The 25,058-nt window shown below is 36.4% G+C and overlaps 4 protein-coding genes across 9 annotated transcripts in view; 3 read left to right on the forward strand and 1 right to left on the reverse strand.

Moving 5' to 3' along the window:
- The first annotated feature begins 4,601 nt into the window (after window positions 1–4,601).
- On the forward strand, window positions 4,602–20,860 carry LOC127862776 (uncharacterized). 4 transcript variants are annotated; one of them, XR_008040789.1, is made up of 5 exons: window positions 4,602–4,769; window positions 4,883–4,998; window positions 5,259–5,410; window positions 5,633–5,870; window positions 20,459–20,860. XR_008040789.1 is itself a non-coding variant. In XM_052402048.1 (4 exons), exons 1-4 carry the CDS (start codon window positions 4,646–4,648, stop codon window positions 5,712–5,714), a joined length of 474 nt encoding a protein of 157 aa, XP_052258008.1. In that variant the 5' UTR covers window positions 4,602–4,645; the 3' UTR covers window positions 5,715–6,272. The 4 variants fall into 4 exon arrangements, 1 of the variants encoding a protein (XP_052258008.1); XR_008040791.1 differs by having other exon boundaries at window positions 4,883–4,941; XR_008040790.1 differs by lacking the exon at window positions 20,459–20,860 and adding an exon at window positions 9,695–10,094.
- LOC127862777 (uncharacterized) lies at window positions 8,363–20,860 on the forward strand. Of its 3 annotated transcripts, none has more exons than XM_052402050.1 (4): window positions 8,363–8,567; window positions 19,489–19,604; window positions 19,841–19,992; window positions 20,215–20,860. In XM_052402050.1, the coding sequence occupies exons 1-4, from the start codon at window positions 8,444–8,446 to the stop codon at window positions 20,294–20,296; spliced, it is 474 nt and encodes a 157-aa protein (XP_052258010.1). In that variant the 5' UTR covers window positions 8,363–8,443; the 3' UTR covers window positions 20,297–20,860. The 3 variants fall into 3 exon arrangements, with proteins under 3 accessions (XP_052258010.1, XP_052258009.1, XP_052258011.1); XM_052402049.1 differs by lacking the exons at window positions 19,489–19,604; window positions 19,841–19,992; window positions 20,215–20,860 and adding exons at window positions 8,681–8,796; window positions 9,078–9,229; window positions 9,452–10,094 and having other exon boundaries at window positions 8,367–8,567; XM_052402051.1 differs by lacking the exon at window positions 8,363–8,567 and adding an exon at window positions 19,206–19,375.
- A 1,424-nt stretch (window positions 20,861–22,284) lies between these two features.
- LOC127862781 (uncharacterized) lies at window positions 22,285–24,012 on the forward strand. Its single transcript, XM_052402055.1, has 3 exons — window positions 22,285–22,465; window positions 23,029–23,240; window positions 23,770–24,012. The coding sequence occupies exons 1-3, from the start codon at window positions 22,341–22,343 to the stop codon at window positions 23,877–23,879; spliced, it is 447 nt and encodes a 148-aa protein (XP_052258015.1). The 5' UTR covers window positions 22,285–22,340; the 3' UTR covers window positions 23,880–24,012.
- LOC127862765 (ATP-dependent RNA helicase DDX24-like) overlaps window positions 23,332–25,058 on the reverse strand; it is a 34,829-nt gene continuing 33,102 nt past the window's right edge. The window contains exon 19 of the mRNA XM_052402019.1: window positions 23,332–24,471. Coding sequence (XP_052257979.1) covers window positions 24,278–24,471 — 194 coding nt within the window. The 3' untranslated portion in view covers window positions 23,332–24,277. The remainder of the gene's footprint in view (window positions 24,472–25,058) is intronic.

The following is a 25,058-nucleotide window of genomic DNA, read 5'->3' on the forward strand; positions in this document are numbered from 1 at the left end:
CTCAATCGGACTGGCTCGGTCTTTTACATAGGTCGCCATTGTGAAGAATTTGTTTACTGGTTATCAAACCTTGGACGCTGCTGTTCCAGCATCGTCAAAAAGTAGCGGATGCCTTTTTTCTGTGCAGTTCTTAGCTACATCACAAGCAAATCAATTACGGGGTGTTGCGCCAGATTTCGTGGCTTATTTTGATTTATGTGATATTATTACTCAGATATCTATATTTACAGAATAGAAAAACACAAGAAACATGAAAATAAACGAGTGCATATAGGTCAGCCGGCAATACTCGAATCTTATTTAATTGCATAATTATAGTATAGTGAATTATTGTGCTCGTGCTTAATAAACTGGTCTAAATGGATAAATATTTCTAATTAATTTTATCAAAATTGGTCCTTATCATGCAAATGTTGAAAACATATTAAAAATCGATGATTGACATACCACAATAATATCGCCGAATATCTTTATTTAGTATCTTTCTGATCAAAACAGACTTCAAGTGCACAAAGTTTACGAGACGGCGTTTATATAAAGATTTCTGCAACTGACCGCAAACTGACCTTGATACCTTGCGGATTGGAATGCAATGCATTAAAGTTAGGTAACAATTCTGCTGCTGAAACGACGGCTTGTTTACGCCAACTGTACACGACCAAGGCAACAGCTGTGCCTAAAATATTGATATATCGACAAAGCGACTAAACGAACTATTTACTCCATCAGACAAAAATAGCATGGATTCCAATTTTTCCTTCAATGAAAAGATCGCAACCCCTTCTGCGAACTCCGGTGATGAACTGTATATAAACTCTGACTTTCACACACTGGCCGCGAATTGACCCGAAACCTCGCGGGTTGAAATGCAATGCAAGTAAGTACTAAATATGAGAAAATAGCCTTTAGTATAAACGCTTTTGCGCTGGTAATTCTCTGAAAATAAAAGGTGAACGCACAAACTGTATTTATGTCGAAAATTGATTGTAAAACTGTTCTATCTATTGAGCCTTTTCATTAGAGATAAAATTGTTTCATGCAGTAAAACAGTGTTACAAAGACGCGGATATGTTTCCAATGTTCTGGTGTTATACTCAAATCAGCCAATGGAATAAATGAAGTGTATTCATTCGTACCTAGCCGCGGGAAATTTTATTTGAATATTATTGGACACTTACAAAGGTCAAGTCAGGGTAAAAAGCTGGCTTAATACAGCTTACGCCGAAAAATGATATACAGCGTTGGATTTGGTGGAAGGTAAAGAGTTCAATGAAGGAAATCAAAGATAGCGAATGTCTTTTTCTGTGCAGTTCTTAGCTGTATCAAACGCAGTACGGGATGTTACGCGGAGTTTTCGCGGCTTATTTTACATTATTACATATTGCTGGTCATAAACCTATAGATACAAAACAGAAAACCAAAAAAAAAGAATGAAAGTGAAATTAAAACATTAAGTCAACCGGCCACACGCGAAGTATCCCTACATATTTTAAATATTCATACGCGCGTTATTCGAACAAACCTGTTTTAGTGGTTTGTCAATTATTAACAGTATCGAGAATCATCGCGCTCATGCTTAATAAATTAGTCAATATGGTGGAATAATTCTTGTTTAATTAATCAAAATTATTATTTTTCATGGTATTGTCGAAAACACATTAAGAATCTAGTATTGACAACCATAATTATATCGCTGAATATTTTCATTTAACATATTTCTGGTCTAAAGAAAATTCCACAGTCCAGGGTATATGCCAGATTCTTGAGTCAGATAGACTTCAGTCCTTATTAGCAATACAATAATGGTCTGTAGCTGTTAATGAGATAACATGCTGAGATTGAACCTTTGAGAAGGTTAACTCGAGAAAGTGATTTATTGCTGCTGACCACAAGTCTTCCAGATAAACCCAAACGCTTCACCTAGTTCAAGCGATAGCGTCTATATTATATAACGATGATTTCACTGGCCGCGATCTGACCCTGATACTGGCGCTGAAAATAAAATGTGCACGCACAAACTGCATTGATGTCGAAAGTTGAGAGTAAAACTGTTTTATCTATTAAGCCTTTTCATTAGAGTTAGAATTGTTTCATGCAGTAAAACAGTGTAACAAAGACACGAAGAATTTAAACTTTAAATTAAAGAAAAATAACGGCAAAATTTTTGTACCACGTAGCTAGGTTATCATCACGTGGTTGGTTATGAAGGCAGGGATTTGATCCAATTATGCTGGTTCCAGTCAAATCTCTGCGCGGAGGATGCAAAGAGCATTACATACGATCTTCCATACAGACGCAAGGTGGAACGAATGAAAACATCCCAATACCAATTTATGCACAATGGTTGTGTGGATATTTTGTTCTTCTAGTCCGTCGTATTGTACATTAGTTCCCTCTGTCGAATTCACATGTATACATCCATTGCACATGTGTATAGTTTGAAACGCGACACCCATTGAAATGTGTCGATTTATAATGAATATTTTGCAATTGTTGATAACATTTTGCAGGACGATTTAAGGAACTAAAATATATAATCGAAACACCAACGTTTGCAAACTGTCTCTTCAAAGACCAGCTCGTTAATTGATGGAGAGTAATTTGGTTCCTTTTTCCTAGTTTCTTATTTCTTATTCGAAGTAAGAATAAGAAACAGTTCCTTATTCCTTATCCAAAACATTTGATACAGGCTTTTGAGGAAGAATAATAGACACAATTCCTAAGTTTATCAAAATGCAATAAAAAGAATACTCTTACTTTATGCATTACGATAATTGTTATTGATTTTTGTTTCTTGAAAAGGATTTGTTTTTTTTTACCGAACTTGCATTTCCTACTTCGTACATCAACCAAACCTAAAATCTGTATATTTATTTTACATTCATGTGGCATTAAAATGTAATCTAGTACATTTAGACATATTTTAAGACGAAATCATTGGATATGTAGGTTGATTATAAAAGCTATTTATTGCAATACATTTCGACGTACTTTTACTTAATATTACCCCAGGTCCTTTATCGCCGCTGCCTTTTTACTTATTCCCGTCGAATAAGGAACTGAAATTCTGTTACTTACAAAATAAATTAAAGTGAACCTCATTGAACAACATATCAACTATTTTTTTATGTATATAGCTTGGATATTAAAAATATTTATTGCAAAACATTTCTACTTTGTTTTATTTAATGAAAACACTGCCTAATTCGGGTTGAATATAAAAAAGGGAACTGATTCCTTATTCATATCAAATAATGTCTGGCATTTTCTCGGTATTTTCAAATTATTTTGAAATTAACAACAAAGACCGATACATAAATGAAATTCAATATAAATATAGGTTTTTAATCAAAAATATGTTTTGCAGTACATTTCCACTTTGTTTTATTTAATGATACCACAATTCTTATTGATTAGGTTTTAATATTGAAAAATACGGAATTGTTTTCTTATTCCTCAATGTAAAAGCTATAAATTAAACAAAAATAAAGTCAAACTTTGGGGTATAGAGTCCCTCATGACTATACCTTTTATAAAGAGCATTCCAAGCCAAATTGATTAAAACAAATAAAAAAGATAGGCCATGGGATATGTAAAAAAAAAGACCAAGACACGAATGAACTGTGACTGTTTTACGACAATCCATTTACCGGCTTCTCACTACTTGTCAAAGTCTCATGTAGTCTCCAAGCTTCAAGCATACAATTGTGAATTTCTAGTAAACAGCCATGTATTCCCTTCCACATACACAAAAAAATATTCTAAAATATGGCAAATGTCCTTACAGACAATTGTGTCTTCAAATACATGGTGTTTAGTTTTTTAGAGAGTACAGAATTGCACACCAAAAATAATGAGTATACTGAACCTTTATACAGGCTCAGTGACATATATACGATAGCCATTTAGTTTGGGGACGCCGGTCCCGCCTGTAACTGTAAGTCTGCAAATGTTGAACATAATGATATTAACTTTTATCCTATCACATGCCTTTAAATCAGCCCGATAACCAGGTAACCTAATATCCCAAAAGATATTAGGCTAGATGACCACGTGACCTCGAATATCCGTCAGTTGCTCTCCCCGCATGCGCACGCCTGTACTATTTTCTAATAATAAAATATACCTGTTTTCAATTACAAAACAACAACAAAATACATGTAAAGAACTGTTTGTTTAAACATTATTATTTTAACAGCATAATTTTGTCTTTGTGTATTGAATTAATAACGATTGACTCGATTTCTGTGTGGTTTAACAAGATGGAAGCTAGCCCAAGCGTTTTGCATGACGTGACGTAACAATGTGTTTGTTCGCGCGTCTTTTTTCCCATATTAAATATATTTACACAAAATACTCGAAAACTATATATTTTAGAAACATTTCAACGAATGTGACAGGATAAACAGAATAATAGTTTGGTGACGTGGATGGACAATGGTTATCTGGCTCGTCGGAGGATCTTATCGGGTGAGCCGAACTTCCTCCGACTTGCCAGATAACCATTCTCCATCCACGTCACCAACCTATTATTCTCTATACAATGTCATAAAACGAACAATTGTGACGTTATTGCGTAATACAATCGTGACGTCGTTTCCTTGACACTTAAAGCAAAGAGGCAGTTCATTTGTGCAACGACAAGATGGGGTGTTTTGCATTTCTTAAAAGAAAGAAAAATAACATAAAGGAAAAAGATGAAACCACGAAAAAAAGAAATAAAACCAGAGGCTGGTTTCGAAGGCGTAGTAATAAAGTCGCGCCGTACGGTATGCATACGATTAATAAGTGATAACACTATTGCCATGGAAATCATAGTGTTCAAGTATTATCTTGATATGGTCTTTTAATAATTAAAGTTTAACTTCCGTTTAACTTTCAGAACCTCCCGCCGCTCCCGAAGTCAACATCAGACTGACCAAAGATGGCTGCGCGTTTGAGGTGCGAGTGGAGATTGAGAAAAAGCCACTCCTGCCAACATTAAAAGACCGCATTCCCGTGAGTAACTAATATGCATCAGATTTCAGTGCTGCGTATGATGTTGGATGATGAACATGATGATGGTGATGATGTTGGATGGTTTAAATGATAATGAATAATAATAATAATAATTATACTTATACTAATAATAATAAGATGATGATGATAATGATAATGCTGATACTGATAATGATAAAGAACTTTTTTTATGTTGAAAATGATGAAGATGATGATGATAAAAGGTAAGAAATAGTATTAATTGCCATAATATACTTCAGCTCCTCGAGGAGGAAATGCGTTTGAGGTTGGCATCAATTGAGGCCCGAAAGAGGGCAGAGAGGCGCGCCCGGAATACGGCCACAAAGCGCGCAGTACGGGAAGTGGTTCCTCCAGAGCAGCGGAGGAAAAACCTGAAGAAACTGCACGAAAGGTATGCCGTTTGTACACTGCTTTATTTTATTGATTCATTTGGAGCTTTTTCTGCGTCTGCATTCAATCAAGTAAATTATATTTTAGATTTATTCTGTCTGATCATGAGTATGATATTTATATGCTAATAACGTGCTGCAGCAAACGTTAAACAGTTGAATCAATAAGAAAGAGAATGCTTAATTTCACTTTAATTACACTTGTCATGTGCTCTGTCTTGCAGATGCCTCTCCGCACGCAGCCGGTACGTATCCAGGGGAACACAGAGCCCAACCCACGTCCAAAGCCTGAACATTGTGAACTAGATGACGGCTCCGTGCCGACCAACACCGCTGTCTTTATTCTTATACCAATTACTCGGTCACCTTCGTTTTAAAGAAAAAACAAACATTACCTTTCAAAACATGATTTAAAAATTATTTTTTTTTAATTCTATTCAGTTTGAACATTCAATAAAATAGGTAACATATTCAATGCATCCAAACGCCGTTAGGTCGGTGGGGAGCCTATTCCATACGGTCGCCGTTCGGACTGGATTGAGGTCAGTCCAGCTGGCAAGGCCGGGGCAATACACACGCAACCTGCCAATTGCTGTGTATGCGATGCCCCGACCTTGGTCAGATGGACGCTCATGAACGGGACGAATGATCGACCGTGTGAAGGAGGCGCCCCTTAAATTCTTCCAAACGTCCGGAGGATGTGGTGGAATGTGCTATCTTGTTTTACTTTTTTTGTCTAAAAATATAAATGTAAATATAACAATTGTTGTTTGATCTAAATAAAAACATCACACGGTGTTGGTCGGCATCGGATCGCTTTGACTAGTTTTTCTTCATGAATAATAAAAAAATACTTAAACTTGACATCTACTTGTTTATTTTTAATTCATAACACAATTCCCTGACGATAGATGCTGCGTCTAAAAAATTGTAACCTGGGCAACAAATCATGTAGTAAATTATACGAACCGATATAATTTCGTTTCAAACGGCCAAACTGAAAAAGACAATAGGACATTCGGACAAACATGATTATGTATCACAGACTAGAAGGGCGGTGGCAATGGCATTAATAGCAATATTAGGTTTCATGTTGTCAGTTCGGTTATAAGCAAGAAAATGTGTCTTATGCCATATGCCATCAGCGTAGTTTCAGACCAACCTGGGCGTCCGCACAGTTTGGTCAGTAGCAACCCTGTCCGCTTTAAAGTCGCGCAATGTTTCGCGGTCTCATCAGCGTGTTCGGTAGCTTCTGACCAGAGCGGATGTGCATCCTGGACTGGAGCTACGCTGGCAAAATATGGTATAAAACCAATTTTCGCATGACGCGGATCAAATTATCTCTTTACATAAAGTACTTTTAATAGATTGGTTGTATAAAAACAAGTACCGGTAGTTATGCTTTGTCAGAATATAACCTGAAATAAGTTCCGAATGCATACATCATTATAATATTCGAGAAAAAAGAAAGTGTTTTAGGTATGTTTTGTTAGGCTTCTCATGAGAAATAGGTTCTCGAGCGTAAACTAAGGTTTTCAAATGAGAACCTAGGTTCTCATGAAAAACCTGGTTTCATGGGATTATACAACAGGCACAAGCCGTCGGTGACCGCCTCTTGTTCACTTTGTAACTCTGGGAACCTAGGTTCTCATGATAACTATGGTTCCCAAACGAAAACCACGGTTATAGCAAGCGGTTCGACGCATAATCCAAAAAAAAAATAGGTTTTTCATGAGAACCTAGGTTTTCATTTTGAGAACCTAGGCTCTTACCAGAACCTTGGTTTTCAAATGAGAACCTAGGCTATCGCCGTTTGATGCATATTTCATGATAACTTGGGTTCGGTTGAAAACCTAAGATATCGAATTAAAACTTGGGTTCTGGAAGCCATGTACAATCTTCAAGCGAGAACCTAGGTTCTCATGAAAACCTAGTTTCTTGGGATTATGCATCGAACCGCTTGCCATAGACCGCCGCACTTTACTACTCTTGTGAGGCCCAAACATTTGTTTTATTTCGTAAATCTTACTGAATATAAGTTCTCCTGTTCAACAAATCGCCAAATCAATCTGAATTTAGGAATTCGTAGTTAAATCTTTAGCATTTCCTGAAGATTCATAATCCGATTAATATGGCTTGCCTTCTTAAGTCGTAGAGAAAATCGAAAGCGAATGGTTGTAGTTGTTTAACATGTTGGCTATGAACTCTCGATTAAAATCGCACGTTTTATTTATTACCAAAGTCGAGGTGATTGTTAAGCATTGGAATTGCAGCGTAATTGGATGTTTAGTGTAGTAACTTGTTATCACATACGTTACCGCATCTGTGTGTATTAAATGAAGGGTTTGTTATCCATATCGTCCGGGAAAAGCCGTTACTGCTTTAGGTCACAATATACTAAAATATGCCCTTAACAAGTTCAATGTAAAAGCTATAAATTAAACAAAAATAAAGTCAAACTTTTGCGTATAGAGTCCCTCATAACTATACCTTTTATAAAGAACAATCTATGCAAATTTATTAAAACAAATAAAAAAAGGCCATAGGATGTGTAAAAACAGACCACGACACGAATCCACTGTGACTGTTTTACGACAATCCATTTACCGGCTTCTCACCACTTGTCAAAGTCTCATGTAGTCTCCAAGCTTCAAGCAAACAATTGTGAATTTCTAGTAAACAGCCATGTATTCCCTACCACATACACAAAGAAATATTCGAAAATATGGCAAATTTCCTTACAGACAATTGTGTCTTCAAATACATGGTGTTCAGTTTTTTAGAGAGTACAACATTGCACACAAAAAATAATGAGTATACAGAACCTTTATACAGGCTCAGTGACATATATACGATAGCCATTAAGTTTGGTGACGCCGGTCCCGCCTGTAACTTGAAGTCTGCAAATGTTGAACATAATGATATTCATTTTTAACGTCATAAAACGAACAATTGTGACGTTATTGCGTAATACAATCGTGACGTCGTTTCCTTGACACTTAAAGCAAGAGGCAGTTCATTTGTGCAACGACAAGATGGGGTGTTTTGCATTTCTTAAAAGAAAGAAAAATAACATAAAGGAAAAAGATGAAACCACGAAAAAAAGAAACAAAACCAGAGGCTGGTTTCGAAGGCGTAGTAATAAAGTCGCGCCGTACGGTATGCATAAGATTAATAAGTGATAACAATATTGCCATGGAAATCATAGTGTTCAAATATTATCTTGATATGGTCTTTTAATAATTAAAGTTAAACGTCCGGTTAACTTTCAGAACCTCCCGCCGCTCCCGAAGTCAACATCAGACTGACCAAAGATGGCTGCGCGTTTGAGGTGCGAGTGGAGATTGAGAAAAAGCCACTCCCGCCAACATTAAAAGACCGCATTCCCGTGAGTAACTAATATGCATCAGATTTCAGTGCTGCGTATGATGTTGGATGATGAACATGATGATGGTGATGTTGTTGGATGGTTTAAATGATAATGAATAATAATAATAATAATAATAATAATAATAATAATAATAATAATAATAATAATAATAATAAGATGATAATGATAATGCTGATACTGATAATGATGAAGAACATTTTTTATGTTGAAAATGATGATGATGATGATGATGATGATAAAAAGTAAGAAATAGTATTAATTGCTATAATATACTTCAGCTCCTCGAGGAGGAAATGCGTTTAAGGTTGGCATCAATTGAGGCCCGGAAGAGGGCAGAGAGGCGCGCCCGGAATACGGCCACAAAGCGCGCAGTACGGGAAGTAGTTCCTCCAGAGCAGCGGAGGAAAAACCTGAAGAAACTGCACAAAAGGTATGCCGTTTGTACACTGCTTTATTTTATTGATTCATTTGGAGCTTTTTCTACGACTGCATACAATCAAGTAAATTATATTTGAGATTTATTCTGTCTGATCATAAGTATGATATTTATATGCTAATAACGTGCTGCAGCAAACGTTAAACAGTTGAATCAATATGAAAGAGAATGCTTAATTTCACTTTAATTACACTTGTCATGTGCTCTGTCTTGCAGATGCCTCTCCGCACGCAGCCGGGCCGTATCAAGGGGAACACAGAGCCCAACCCACGTCCAAAGCCTGAACATTGTGAACTAGATGACGGATCAGTGCCGACCAACACCGCTGTCTTTATTATTATACCAATTACTCGGTCACCTTCGTTTTAAAGCAAAAAAACAACACATTACCTTTTAAAAAATGATTTAAAAAAATAAATATTTGTTAATTCTATTCAGTTTGTACATTCAATAAAATAGGTAACATATTCCAATGCATCCAAACGCCGTTAGGTCGGTGGGGAGCCTATTCCATACGGTCGCCGTTCGGACTGGATTGAGGTCAGTCCAGCTGGCAAGGCCGGGGCAATACACACGCAACCTGCCAATTGCTGTGTATGCGATGTCCCGACCTTGGTCAGATGGACGCTCATGAACGGGACGAATGATCGACCGTGTGAAGGAGGCGCCCCTTAAATTCTTCCAAACGTCCGGTGGATGTGGTGGAATGTGCTATCTTGTTTTTCTCTTTTGTCTCAATATAAATGTAAATATAACAATTGTTGTTTGATCTAAATAAAAACATCACACGGTGTTGGTCGGCATAGGATCGCTTTGACTAGTTTTTCTTCATGAATAATAAAAAATTACTTCAACTTGGCATCTACTTGTTTATTTTTTATTCATAACACAATTCCCTGACGATAGATGCTGCGTCTAAGAAATTGTAACCTGGGCAACAAATCATGTAGTAAATGATACGAACCGATATAATTTCGTTTCAAACGGCCAAACTGAAAAAGACAATAGGACATTCGGATAAACATGATTATGTATCACAGACTAGAAGGGCGGTGGCAATGACATTTATAGCAATATTAGGTTTCATGTTGTCAGTTCGGTTATAAGCAAGAAAATGGGTCTTATGCCATATGCCATCAGCGTAGTTTCAGACCAACCTGGGCGTCCGCGCAGTTTGGTCAGTAGCAACCCTGTCCGCTTTAAAGTCGCGCAATGTTTCGCGGTCTCATCAGCGTGTTCGGTAGCTTCTGATCAGAGCGGATGTGCATCCTGGACTGGAGCTACGCTGGCAAAAGATGGTATAAAACCAATTTTCGCATGACGCGGATCAAATTATCTCTTTACATAAAGTACTTTTAATAGATTGGTTGTATAAAAACAAGTACCGGTAGTTATGCTTTGTCAGAATATAAACTAAAATAAGTTCCGAATGCATACATTATTATAATATTCGAGAAAAAAAGAAAGTGTTTTAGGTATGTTTTGTTAGGCTTCTCATGAGAACCTAGGTTCTCGAACGTAAACTAAGGTTTTCAAATGAGAACCTAGGTTCTCTTGAAAAACCTGGTTTCTTGGGATTATACAACAGGCATAAGCCGTCGGTGACCGCCTCTTGTTCACTTTGTAACTCTGGGAACCTAGGTTCTCATGATAACTATGGTTCCCAAAAGAAAACCACGGTTATAGCAAGAGGTTCGACGCATAATCCCCAAAAAATAGGTTTTTCATGAGAACCTAGGTTTTTATTTTGAGAACCTAGGCTCTTACCAGTACCTTGGTTTTCAAATGAGAACCTAGGCTATCGCCGTTTGATGCACATTTCATGATAACTTGGGTTCTGGTGAAAACCTAAGATATCGAATTAAAACTTGGGTTCTGGAAGCCATGTACAATCTTCAAGCGAGAACCTAGGTTCTCATGAAAACCTAGTTTCTTGGGATTATGCGTCGAACCGCTTGCCATAGACCGCCGTACTTTACTACTCTTGTGAGGCCCAAACATTTGTTTTATTTCGTAAATCTTACTGAATATAAGTTCTCCTGTTCAACAAATCGCCAAATAAATCTGAATTTAGGAATTCGTAGTTAAATCTTTAGCAGTTCCTGAAGATTCATAATCCGATAAATATGGCTTGCCTTCTTTAGTCGTAGAGAAAATCGAAAGCGAATGGTTTTAGTTGTTTAACATGTTGGCTATGAACTCTCGATTAAAATCGCACATTTTATTTATTACCAAAGTCGAGGTGATTGTTAAGCATTGGAATTTATGGAAGCATATTTGTGCCACCACTTAACAACTTAAAATAACATGAAAATAATGGAGGATTTCGCGAAAAAGAAATTCTTTTCGCGAAAACAGATAAATTTTCACGTAAATAAATATATTTTGTTAACACGAATTTATGCATGTTAGTGCTCTAAACTGCCAACACATACAGATAAAATGTTCATGAAAATAATGGAAGATTTCGCAAAACAAATAACTTTTCTCGAAATCAGATAACTTCATGAAATTATGAATATTAAGATGCCAGTTATATAAAAATAGATGCTCTTCAATTGGTGAACATTGTCTTTATCCTACAGACCAAGAACTGGAGTGTACGTGCATACTATAGCAAGTAGTAAGTTTCCTTTTATTGTTTTATTTTTTATGTAAATGCATCTTTGTTGACGAAAATACATGAAGCTGTTTTTACATATTTATTTTCAGACACAAAAATGGAAATTACTGGGTGAGAAATGGATGTGCGATTTTTCTGTATTCATTAATGCAACAGTCTATACAGTGTCAATGTCACATTTAGAGTTCAAAGGTCGAAAACGGTACAGTACCAATTTCCCCCTTTGGAAAGCCACCTGTTAGACCATTGGATTTTTTATTTGAATAATAGATCTCTAATTTTCTTTATGGTAATTCCAGATCATGCCCGCATACGATATTCAGGACGCCGATCTTCGGGGTATGTCATCATCACAGCTTATTGTTTTGTATCGTCAGAGAGGTTATTCTATACGTGAAATTCTTGGAGTTATGGCCATACGACATGGAACAATAACAAGCGAACGATCAATTTTCCGAGTCTTGGGACGTTACCGCCTGACTAGAGGCCAAAGTAAGCACAGTCTCGACGAAATTATTCAAGAAATATTGCTTGAGTTATCAGCTTCCGGTGAAAATGCTGGTTACCGGCAAATGCGTCAAAGACTCCTGATTAATCATGGACTTGCAGCTACATTTGAGATGGTTCGTCTTATTTTAGGACTCATTGATTCACAAGGTGCTGCCGATGTACATATCAAGCTTTTATTTAGATTACATTAGGGAAATTGATGGCATTCCAGTTCGGGTTTACGGTGACGCGGTATAGAAAATTCTATTGTCCGTGATGTGCAAATGGCATTACGATGGACAGACGCAGATCAGTACCAGGGGATCCAAAGCTTCGTCTTTGTTTCATCTAACAGAGATGTCTGAATTGAGAGGTTTTGGCGAAGTCTTAGAGAAATGTGTGGAAATGTCTGGATGAACCATTTTAAAGATATGAGTGATTTCGGATTACTGGACACATCTGATAGTGTGCACTTAGAATGCATTAGATATTGTTTTCTTCTTGTCATTAGTAAAGACCTGAATGAAGTTTGCAATATTTGGAATACTCATTGTGTTCGTCGAAATAACCGAATTTCATGTCCTGCAGGAAAACCTGAGGTGTTGTTCTTTCAGCCAGAAGTACATGGCGCAAGAGATTGTAAAATATCACTAGTTGACCAAAGAGAATTAAATGATGTGGAACGGGAGTATTCTCAACGCCCTCCAGAACTTGGTGTATCACAAGAGTTCCTGACAATTGCAAGAGCAGCTGTCGGAGATTTGAATCTTCAATACCCACCTAGAAACAGGGAAGAAGGAACAGAGCTTTTTGCTGCAATAATCATGTACATTGAACGCCTCGTTTAACACGGAAATGAAACAAAAATGAACTTAATGATACTTCCTTACAAGCTGGCCAACTTGTGCATTGGTTGAAAAAATGTCAATTAATAGATATAGTTGTGTCTGAAAGCAGAGCAAGTACTAGTTTTAAACAAGCTGTTGGCTTTGTATGCGTTGTCATTGCCATGTATGATTGTGTGTCAATAAAACAATACATGTTTTGTCAGTTTCGCTTTAAAATATCATTTTAATATGTGGCCAAAATGCTAGCTTTATTTGTTATGAACACCCTGAAATAAAAATAAAACACAAACCAGGTTACGGTGTATATGGAATCAATACCGTCACGGGGGAAGTACTGTTACACGAAGGGTAGAGTGTCTGGAAATATAATTTCTGGATCACTGCACTGTTTGCGTAACACTTTCAAATGTCATATGAACGATGGAATGCTTCTGTTCTGCCCATGTGTGGTAATCGCCCTTATACTGTCAAATAGTTATAATTTTTTTGGGCATACGGTATGAACAATGCAACACAAGGTGAGCCTTGAGACGGTTCTGTAAAGACTAAAGATAAACGAGAGAAAGTGACTCATTACGACTGTCAAAGTTGATATCATTGTTTCTTGCAGTCGTGTCAGAGGGCTGTCAGGTGTCATTTTCTCGTGTTCCCTTGAATGCAGGGGTTGTCATAAGGCACTTCTCGTCTTGCATTGTTCCGCCAATGTGGGTGAGAATAGCAGTTTTATGCCATACAATAAGAGTGCTTCATATCCAAACTAATTTTTATTATGCAGTAGTCTACATGTGACCTTGACCTTTGAGTAACATACCTCAAACACACCAGTAAACATGGATAAATACATCAATAGTTATGTACAACTAACTATTTGTTAAGGTACAACTACACAGAGTATGCGAAAGTGCAAAGGTAAGTCAGAGATGGCTGTATTAGTTGAATTTGTTTGATGGTAATCAAGCTGATATTTAAACAAGAACCGTTCGACATCCACACACTCGACTTTTCTCAGGGCAGTGCTAGATTATTATTATAAAATGAAAATCTAAGTGAACAAATATACGTTGAAAATGGGGTATAATTCTGCCAAAATATTTCTTGGATTATCTGTCTTGCAAGTTGGTGTTCTCCTTTTGATAGTTAACAACAGCCCATTGTATAAAACTTGGATATCTTATCCGCCGGTTATCTTTGCGCACTGCTTAAATTTGTCCAAATTGGTTAAGACCTTGGTTAACTTTAACAACAACAAAACAATATCCAAAGCATGTAATGGTCTCGTGAATCTTTTTATACAACTGGAATCCAAATTAAATTATCCAAACACCAGAGATATTGAAAAAGATAACCAATGATAACTTTTATCAAAGTTTACACAACTGTCTGCAAGTGTTTAAAGTTAGAGGTGAAAACCTTTGATAGTTGTTGAAAAATGGACACCAGTCACACACTTAAACAAGACTGATGTCCTCAACTACAATGGTCTGACAACAATAACTCAACATGCGTCGAAAAGTAGAGCTAAAACACATAAACATGATTAAGTCAAGCAAGGGCAAATAAAATTAATAATGACACTGTTCATTTTAGAAAAATTTTATATAAAATAAGACAGACTTTTTGTCATATCACAGCATAGCAATCAATTTGAAATCAATGTTATCAAAAAGGTAAGTAAATAAGAAGAAAAAAAACAAAAAAAAACAAGAACTTCGCGGACGAAATTGTGCTACGGACGCAGGCAGGACATGAAACATTGTACCATAAATAGAGATTTAACCTATAAGTCTTAGTGTAACCTTGACCTTGTGGGTAGGGACCTGGCTGTTAAGCATGACACACTGGACAATCATGATGAACCTTTGTGCCGAGTTAAATAAAATTCACTTGAAAGATGATGAAGTTATTCTCCAGACACGAATGAAACATGAAACTGTATCATATATGGAGATTTGACCTATAAGTGTGACCTTGACATTATAGGTAGGTACCTGGGTGTTTAACGCGACACATTGTCTAATGATGGGGAACAATAGTACCAAGTTAAATGAAATGCGCTTAATAAATGACGAAGTTATGCTCCAGACACGAAACATTGTACCATATAATCATATATGGACATTTGACCTATAAGAGTGACCTTGATCTTGGAGGTAGGGACCTGGGTGTTAAAAGCAACATATAATCTAATGATGGGAAACATTTGTGCCAAGTTAAATGAAATTTGCTTGATAAATGACGAAGTTAGGCTCAGGACACAAAAGCTTGTATCATATTGTCATATATAGACATTTGACCTATAAGTGTGACTTTGACCTTGGAGGTACGGACCTAGGTGTTAAGCGTTACTCATCTTCAAATGATGGGTAACATATGTGCCACGTTAATTAAAATTCGCTTAATAAATGACGAAGTTATGCTTTGGACACAAAAAATTGTATCATATTGTCATATATAGACATTTGACCTAAAAGTGTGACCTTGGTCTTGGAGGTTATGACCTGGGTGTTGAACGTGACACATCGTTTAATTATGGGGGACATTTGTGCCAAGCTAAATGAAATTCGCTTGATAAATGACGAAGTTATGCCCCGGATACGAAACACTATATCATATTGTCATATATGGACAGTTGACCTATAAGTGTGACCTTGAAATTGGGGGTAGGAACCTGGGTGTTAAGCGCGACAAATAGGCAAATGCTGGGGAACATTTGTGCCAAGTTAGATGAAATTTGCTTGATAAATGAAGATGTTCTGTTTCGGACACAAAACATTATATCATATAGTCATATATAGACATTTGACCTATTAGTGTGACCTTGACTTTGAAGAATGGGACATGGTTGTTATGTGCCACTCATCATCAAATAATGGGGAACATTTGAGCCAAGTTAATTAAAATTTGCTTGATAAATTACAAAGTTATGCTTCGGACACCAAAAACTGTATCCTATTGTCATAAATAGATATTTGACCTATAAGAGTGACCTTGACCTTGGAGGTAGGGACCCTGGTTTGTAAAGCGCGACATATCGTCTTATGATGGGGATCACTTTTGCCAAGTTAAAAGAAATTTGCTTGATAAATGACGAAATTATGCTCTGGACGCGAAACACTATCATATTGTCATATATGGACATTTGACCTATAAGTGTGACATTGATCTTGGGGGGTAGCAATCTTAATTTACGGCGAGACACATCGTCTAATAGTAGGGAGCCTTCGTTGCAGGATGAGTGAAATTTGATTAGTAATAAATGGCAGAGTTATGATCCGGACAAAAAAGGGACGGACACACAGAGGGACGGACGATCGCGATTCCCATATCCCCCTCCGACCTATCAGGGGGGATAACAACTTAAACTGAAGTATATAAAATGCGAAAAAAACTTGAAAATTTGTGTAATACATAACTATTTCAAACTCTTCACAGACAGGCCTTTTAAACTGAGTAAGCTTTATTTAATAATCTCAAAGATGACAATGTATAACATTTATGTTCATTGGTATTTGCTATTTTTTTTTATTAAAATGTTACTAAAAGTATACATTTACATTGTATTAAATGTTACTAAAAGAATACATTTTTTATCAGAAAACTTAAGTTTTAACTTTGTTCTCAAGAATACAATTCTAAAAAAATTACCGTTTTACATAAAGGGACACAGTTTCCTTTTCATTAGCAGGAATATTTCTACCAGCTATCAAGCAATGTTTGGATGAATTGAAAATGTATTTTATAGTTAATTTTACAATATTCATTATTTTCAGCCTTATCAAAAATGACTTCCATTGTCATAAATTTGTTCATTTGACACTATTGCTAAAATATACACTTTCATTGTGTAAAAAATGAAATCTGGAAAAATTTCAACAAACTATGTTATATATAAAAATATCCAAATATTTACCAATGTAATGTCAATCTGACATTTAGAAATTTGAAATCAATATCCAAATTTGAACAAATTAATATCCACACTTAAGATACCCTGGTTTAATAAGTGCTCTATAAGAATTGTACAAACATAGCAATTATAAAACACAATCCAACAGTACACAAGTATACATGAACATATATGCTGGCATCTCATGTTTAAAACCCTCAAGTCAAATATACAAGGCCAAGATGGCGCTAAATAAGTCTATGTAAAACTATTTACCAACAGGACAGCAAGGAAATCAAAAGAAGAAATACTTTGTGCTCAAGTGTGTAAAACCTAATTTCCAAAATAATGAAAAAACATCATAATATCATGAGTGTCACCCTGCTTGGGTATTTCTTAATACTTTTCATTAAATATTGATTAAAACTACATGGTACATAGTATGAGCTTGGTTACTGCTGTATAAAAAACCATCTGGGTTTTCATTGGTTAATCAAGCGTACCCAACTACTCCCTCGCCATAAATCAGTCCAAGAAATATAGTTTTATTAAGTAAAACCGTTTTTTGACATGTTGAACTGACACTTGCAAATGGGGCATATCGAACCCCTTTCTTTGCAGCTGCAAACGTAGCATGTGCTCACAGTCTAAAAAGGTATCGCAATATCTATCTCTGAAAATCTGGCATGTTGGAATTCTAGGATAGGTAATACTCTGAAAAGAAAAAAACAAAAACACTCACAAAAGACCATACTAACACTTTTAACACTTCATGTTGAATAATTTAGATCTTACAAGGTTTTATAAAGTGCCTCAGACACAGCAAAAAGTAAAAAAAAAAAGCTCTGGGACAGCTGTAACAAAAAATATAAGTTTACCAATGAAAACATTGATTTTTATGAATACGTGCCTTCCCAAATTATATTTATAAAAGAAGTGTAGAACAAACACATTTCAAACATTTTTAATAACAATTAATATCACTATATTATACAATTAATAGATCTATTTTGTATAAGTTAATTAAAACATACTAACAGACCACGCGTAGAACACCACGTTAGGTATTCACGTTAAAGGCTCTGAAGTGCATCTATTTTTAGACCTGGAAATTTTCGCGAATTTTTTAAGGTTTCGTGAAAAGTTTTCACGAAAAGTAAGGTTTCATGAAAAGTTATCTGTTTTCGAGATAAGTGATTTAGTTTCGTAAAAACTTTAATTTATCTTTATGTGGTGGCAGTTTAGAGCACTAACAGGGAAAAATTCGTGTTAACATAATTTATTTTCTTTTCGTGAACATTTATCTGTTATCGAGAAAAACGTTTTTTTTTCGCGAAATCCGCCATTATTTTCACGTTATTACATCTGGTAAGTAGTGGCACAAATATGCTTCCATAGGAATTGCAGCGTAATTGGATGTTTAGTGTAGTAACTTGTTATCACATACGTTACCGCATCTGTGTGTATTAAATGAAGGGTTTGTTATCCATATCGTCCGGGAAAAGCCGTTACTGCTTTAGGTCACAATATACTAAAATATGCCCTTAACAAGATCAATGTAAAAGCTATAAATTAAACAAAAATAAAGTCAAACTTTTGCGTATAGAGTACCTCATAACTAAACCTTTTATAAAGAACAATCTAAGCCAAATTGATTAAAACAAATAAAAAAAGGCCATAGGATATGTAAAAACAGACCAAGACACGAATCAACTGTGACTGTTTTACGACTATCCATTAACCGGCTTCTCACTACTTGTCAAAGTCTCATGTAGTCTCCAAGCTTCAAGCAAACAATTGTGAATTTCTAGTAAACAGCCATGTATTCCCTACCACATACACAAAGAAATATTCTAAAATATGGCAAATGTCCTTACAGACAATTGTGTCTTCAAATACATGGTGTTCAGTTTTTTAGAGAGTACAACATTGCACACCAAAAATAATGAGTATACTTAACCTTTATACAGGCTCAGTGACATATATACGATAGACATTTAGTTTGGGGACGCTGGTCCCGCCTGTAACTTGAAGTCTGCAAATGTTGAACATAATGATATTAACTTATAACGTCATAAAACAAACAATTGTGACGTTATTGCGTAATACAATCGTGACGTCGTTTCCTTGACACTTAAAGCAAGAGGCAGTTCATTTGTGCAACGACAAGATGGGGTGTTTTGCATTTCTTAAAAGAAAGAAAAATAACATAAAGGAAAAAGATGAAAGCACGAAAAAAAGAAATAAAACCAGAGGCTGGTTTCGAAGGCGTAGTAATAAAGTCGCGCCGTACGGTATGCATAAGATAAATAAGTGATAACAATATTTCCATGGAAATCATAGTGTTCAAATATTATCTTGATATGGTCTTTTAATAATTAAAGTTTAACTTCCGGTTAACTTTCAGAACCTCCCGCCGCTCCCGAAGTCAACATCAGACTGACCAAAGATGGCTGCGCGTTTGAGGTGCGAGTGGAGATTGAGAAAAAGCCACTCCTGCCAACATTAAAAGACCGCATTCCCGTGAGTAACTTATATGCATCAGATTTCAGTGCTGCGTATGCTGTTGGATGATGAACATGATGATGGTGATGATGTTGAATGGTTTAAATGATAATGAATAATAATAATAATACTAATAATAATAATAAGATAATGATGATAATGCTGATACTGAAAATGATGAAGAACATTTTTTATGTTGAAAATGATGATGATAAAAAGTAAGAAATAGTATTAATTTCTATAATATACTTCAGCTCCTCGAGGAGGAAATGCGTTTAAGGTTGGCATCAATTGAGGCCCGGAAGAGGGCAGAGAGGCGCGCCCGGAATACGGCCACAAAGCGCGCAGTACGGGAAGTAGTTCCTCCAGAGCAGCGGAGGAAAAACCTGAAGAAACTGCACAAAAGGTATGCCGTTTGTACACTGCTTTATTTTATTGATTCATTTGGAGCTTTTTCTGCGACTGCATACAATCAAGTAAAATATATTTTAGATTTATTCTGTCTGATCATAAGTATTATATTTATATGCTAATAACGTGCTGCAGCAAACGTTAAACAGTTGAATCAATAAGAAAGGGAATGTTTAATTTCACTTTAATTACATTTGTCATGTGCTCTGTCTTGCAGATGCCTCTCCGCACGCAGCCGGGCCGTATCAAGGGGAACACAGAGCCCAACCCACGTCCAAAGCCTGAACATTGTGAACTAGATGACGGATCTGTGCCGACCAACACCGCTGTCTTTATTATTATACCAATTACTCGGTCACCTTCGTTTTAAAGCAAAAAAAACAACACATTACCTTTTAAAAAATGATTTAAAAAAATAAATATTTGTTAATTTTATTCAGTTTGTACATTCAATAAAATAGGTAACATATTCCAATGCATCCAAACGCCGTTAGGTCGGTGGGGAGCCTATTCCATACGGTCGCCGTTCGGACTGGATTGAGGTCAGTCCAGCTGGCAAGGCCGGGGCAATACACACGCAACCTGCCAATTGCTGTGTATGCGATGCCCCGACCTTGGTCAGATGGACGCTCATGAACGGGACGAATGATCGACCGTGTGAAGGAGGCGCCCCTTAAATTCTTCCAAACGTCCGGTGGATGTGGTGGAATGTGCTATCTTGTTTTACTATTTTGTCTCAATATAAATGTAAATATAACAATTGTTGTTTGATCTATATATAAACATCACACGGTGTTGGTCGGCTTTGGATCGCTTCGACTAGTTTTTCTTCATGCATAATAAAAAATTACTTCAACTTGACATCTACTTGTTTATTTTTTATTCGTAACACAATTCCCTAACGATAGATGCTGCGTCCAAGAAATTGTAACCTGGGCAACAAATCATGTAGTAAATGATAAGAACCGATATAATTTCGTTTTAAACGGCCAAAATGAAAAAGACAATAGGACATTCGGATAAACATGATTATGTATCACAGACTAGAAGGGCGGTGGCAATGACATTTATAGCAATATTAGGTTTCATGTTGTCAGTTCGGTTATAAGCAAGAAAATGGGTCTTATGCCATATGCCATCAGCGTAGTTTCAGACCAACCTGGGCGTCCGCGCAGTTTGGTCAGTAGCAACCCTGTCCGCTTTAAAGTCGCGCAATGTTTCGCGGTCTCATCAGCGTGTTCGGTAGCTTCTGACCAGAGCGGATGTGCATCCTGGACTGAAGCAACGCTGGCAAAATATGGTATAAACCAATTTTCGCATGACGCGGATCAAATTATCTCTTTACATAAAGAACTTTTAATAGATTGGTTGTATAAAAACAAGTACCGGTAGTTATGCTTTGTCAGAATATACACTGAAATAAGTTCCGAATGCATGCATTATTATAATATTCGAGAAAAGGTGTTTTATGTATGTTTTGTTAGGCTATCCCAGAAATAAAAGCAATTGAGTTAGGCGTTTTGCTCGTAATTGTAAACTAGTTTTAAGCTCGGCTGTTTCGGAGAAAATCCGAGGTATTGTCATAGCCAGCTCGTCGTGTCGTGTCGTCTTCGTCGTGCTAAAACCTTAACGTTTTGTTAACCTTTTGAACATTGGTTCTAAAATGAAAGTGCTTCCACCTACAACATTGAAACTTCATATGTAGCTGCACCTTGATGAGTTTTAATCGCCACACCCATTTAATGGGTCACTAGGTCAAGGTCATTGGCACTCGTTATGTGGTGCTCTTGTTTTTATTTAATACTGGTTATATAAACCAGTGCATGGAAAAACAGTATTTGAGACTAGTTCTGGGAAGACGGGGATTAAAGCATTTACGATGACATTGATAGCAATGTTGTTAGTTCGGTTCAAGGCACCCATGTTTGAGTGTATGATGCATGGCATTTCCGAAAAAAAAAACGACAATTAACATGACAAGGTGTGTATTCAATAAAACAAAATATTAGCGTAAACAATAAGAAACAACTATCTTTGCACTTCATAGTTATTGTGGTTTCTAGCCTCGCATCGTAAACGAGCTGAAAACTTACGCGAAGGCGGGTCTCAGTCAATAGTATTGTAAATACAACATTTTTTCGATCTAAATATACACTTTTATTTTTTGTTATTTTGAAAATTTTATATGTGCACATTAAATTTACTCTCGCGGACAAGTACATATAATGATTCTGTGAAGTGCAATTAATTCAACATTCGCACTATCTTTCGCAAGGAACTGCGCCTTATCTCTGTTGCTAAATGTCATTCAACTGAGCGCAAAGTTCGTGCCGGTACATACATATGGATACAATGATTTTCCTGCGCGCTGTGATCATAAGTTCTCTGCTTGTTGTCGCTGCGGCCGTGCCCCACAGACGCGGGCCCCTATCCTCCATCGTGGAGAGAGGTTGCATTCCCCTGGCACAGTACGTAGCGTAGTAATCATTCAATTTACTTCAAGTTTAACGATGTACATTTTTACTCGATTTGGTTTTCAGGCGCCATATCATGTGTGTATACTGCATGTAACATATACGTGTCGCATTCAGTGAAAACTGGGTTTGAGGCATGTGCGTAATGTGTCATCTCATCCAATCAGGGACTACACTCTCCACTTTTTCGGTATTTTTCGTTTAAATGAAGTCTTTTCGTAGAAACAATTTCGTTATGTAATTCATGCGGAAAGTGTCGCCGAATGTTTAATGTCGCATTACGTCATAAACGGAACGAAAACAGAGAAGCCCGTGTAGTTTGAATGAATGTATTTTAACCTTTAAATAGATTTGTCCAAAATCTTGTGTTGCTTAATATGGCTGTCAGTTGTTTTATATTGGTCTATTTACGCAGCCGAAATTTTCAACAACACCAAAACTTACATGCACGTCACCAATTGCGTAAACGCGACGCTTTTGCAGGTTGTGTCTTTCGTTTCTTTACAGAATTTTGAAGTGAATATTAATATAATTTTAACATTATGCCATTTCTACAGCTATGTTCGCGATAACTACTACAGCTACAAGATTCGTCGTCAGGCAACCGTAACCATGGTAACACCGCGATCAACATCAGACGTTTCTGTAGCGCTTTCCACCATAGTTACCACAACCATCCCGGTGTCGGACACCACGACCCATATTAACTGGGTCACCTTCGTTTACGACCGAATGCGGGCCGATTATGTTCCTATGGAGCTTTTTAAAGGTTAAACTATTTCTTTCAGTTATACACAAGCGTGATTTTGTGCAAGGTTAAACTCATTCTATTCTGTCTGTCGTACACACGCAAGTTTAAGTGTGCTTTGTAATGTTCCTTTATTTCATTTCAAAAATGCAGCTCTTCAGATTTAGTTTTATCATCTGGTTTTGAGCAAAGACAAATCAACAAAGGCTAATGAAATACAGACTTTGGAAAACTCGTATAAACATAAGAACATACACAACGGCCTTTTGAATAAATATAGTCAGTCATCATCACAATCACACTCAATTGGTCATTGTCGGCTCTTGTACTTCTTATGTGTACCCCAGGTACTCTTAAGCATTCTTCAACGTAACCTGGGTACGAAAGAACGCTAAAAGGAACCAGATCATACCCTGCCTGGGGTAGTATAAAATTTTACGTTACCCAGGGACTTTAGTATTCTTAAATGATACACGGGGTACTTTTAAGTACTACCTAAGCCGACAATGCCCAATAGAGCCACATTCCGGACTTATATTCCCCCTTACAGGCCTGGTTAACTGCGGCCGGGAGTACTCTCTGTTCGCTATCAACGCCCCCGCCAGCCTCCTACAGCTACTGGCAGTCAACTACCGGGCTGTTCCTGGACTTGTCGGCTGATTACCAAACTTACGGGAACCAGCACAATTTTGGGGCAGACAGACTGTTGTTATTGGCAAATTGGTTTTTCATACTTTCAATGTAAAATTCATGTTTTCAGACTAAAATATATGGCTTAAGTTTTGTTCCCTAAGCTACTGACTTGTATTTTATATAAAGCAATAGATTTCTTGTTGGTCAAATAACTGTTTGTTTAAAATGGACATCAAGTTTCAAATTTGTCCATGCCTATCACAAGTCCTTTAATCACAAAATTAATGCAAACTTCTGCAAAAAGTGTTAAGAGAAGTGATTTCGAAATAACCCAACCAGGTAAAGAATTTATCGTTTTTGATACTGTATTTTAAAAACGAAAGATTCATAACTACATGTCTCCATTAAAAGACAACAAATTTACACTATAAATCTGTCTTTTGCTCTATTTCTGCTGTCTTTGGCTCATTTTCTGCCGTTTCAAGTCGTTTTTTCAGTCTTTGTAGTCGACGTTTCTGAGACCTTGACATTGGTTTGGTGACCTCACCTTGATCTTTGACCTTTTCTTCATCAGATTTCCTGCTCTTCTTGATCTGTGTAAGGGCATCTTTAGTATTGACTGAAAATATAAACCTTTATGTATTACGTTTTAGTTTATGGCTCCAAGGTTACCAGCAAATCTACTAACCCTGATGATAGATACTAACAAACACTTTTGAATGACATTGCATGCTTTTAGACTAAAACAGTAATATCCAACCTTTTTCAAATTAGAGAGGAATAGCTTAATTTTGCTTTGGAGAAGGGTATTATAAATATTCATAAGAAAATCTAATCAAACCAGGAATTGAAAAGTGATTTAAATGTCTTTTTCACCATGTCTTTGGCATGACATTAACTTGATTGCCATTTCTTGACAAAGTAAGTTTTACTAAAATTTCTAAATCATTTACAGAAAAAAAAAATGTTTGATTTCAAAATATCACATACTCATTCTTTCATATGGACATGATTTGTTTGTTAGTTGTGAATTGTTTTTCCGTATGAACAGTATCTTGGTCATATCAATGTGGTCAGTTAACCAACTTACATTTTTCCTGGTTTACTTGTATTAAGTGCACATACTTAAACAAGTAGTTGATAACTACCCTTTTTTAAGGTAGCGCCAATGATTTCCCGCCATTTCTTTGAAGATTGAAGAGCTTT

The sequence above is a fragment of the Dreissena polymorpha genome, chromosome 16 (assembly GCF_020536995.1).
Source record: "Dreissena polymorpha isolate Duluth1 chromosome 16, UMN_Dpol_1.0, whole genome shotgun sequence".
NCBI classification, from domain to species: Eukaryota; Metazoa; Mollusca; class Bivalvia; order Myida; family Dreissenidae; genus Dreissena; species Dreissena polymorpha.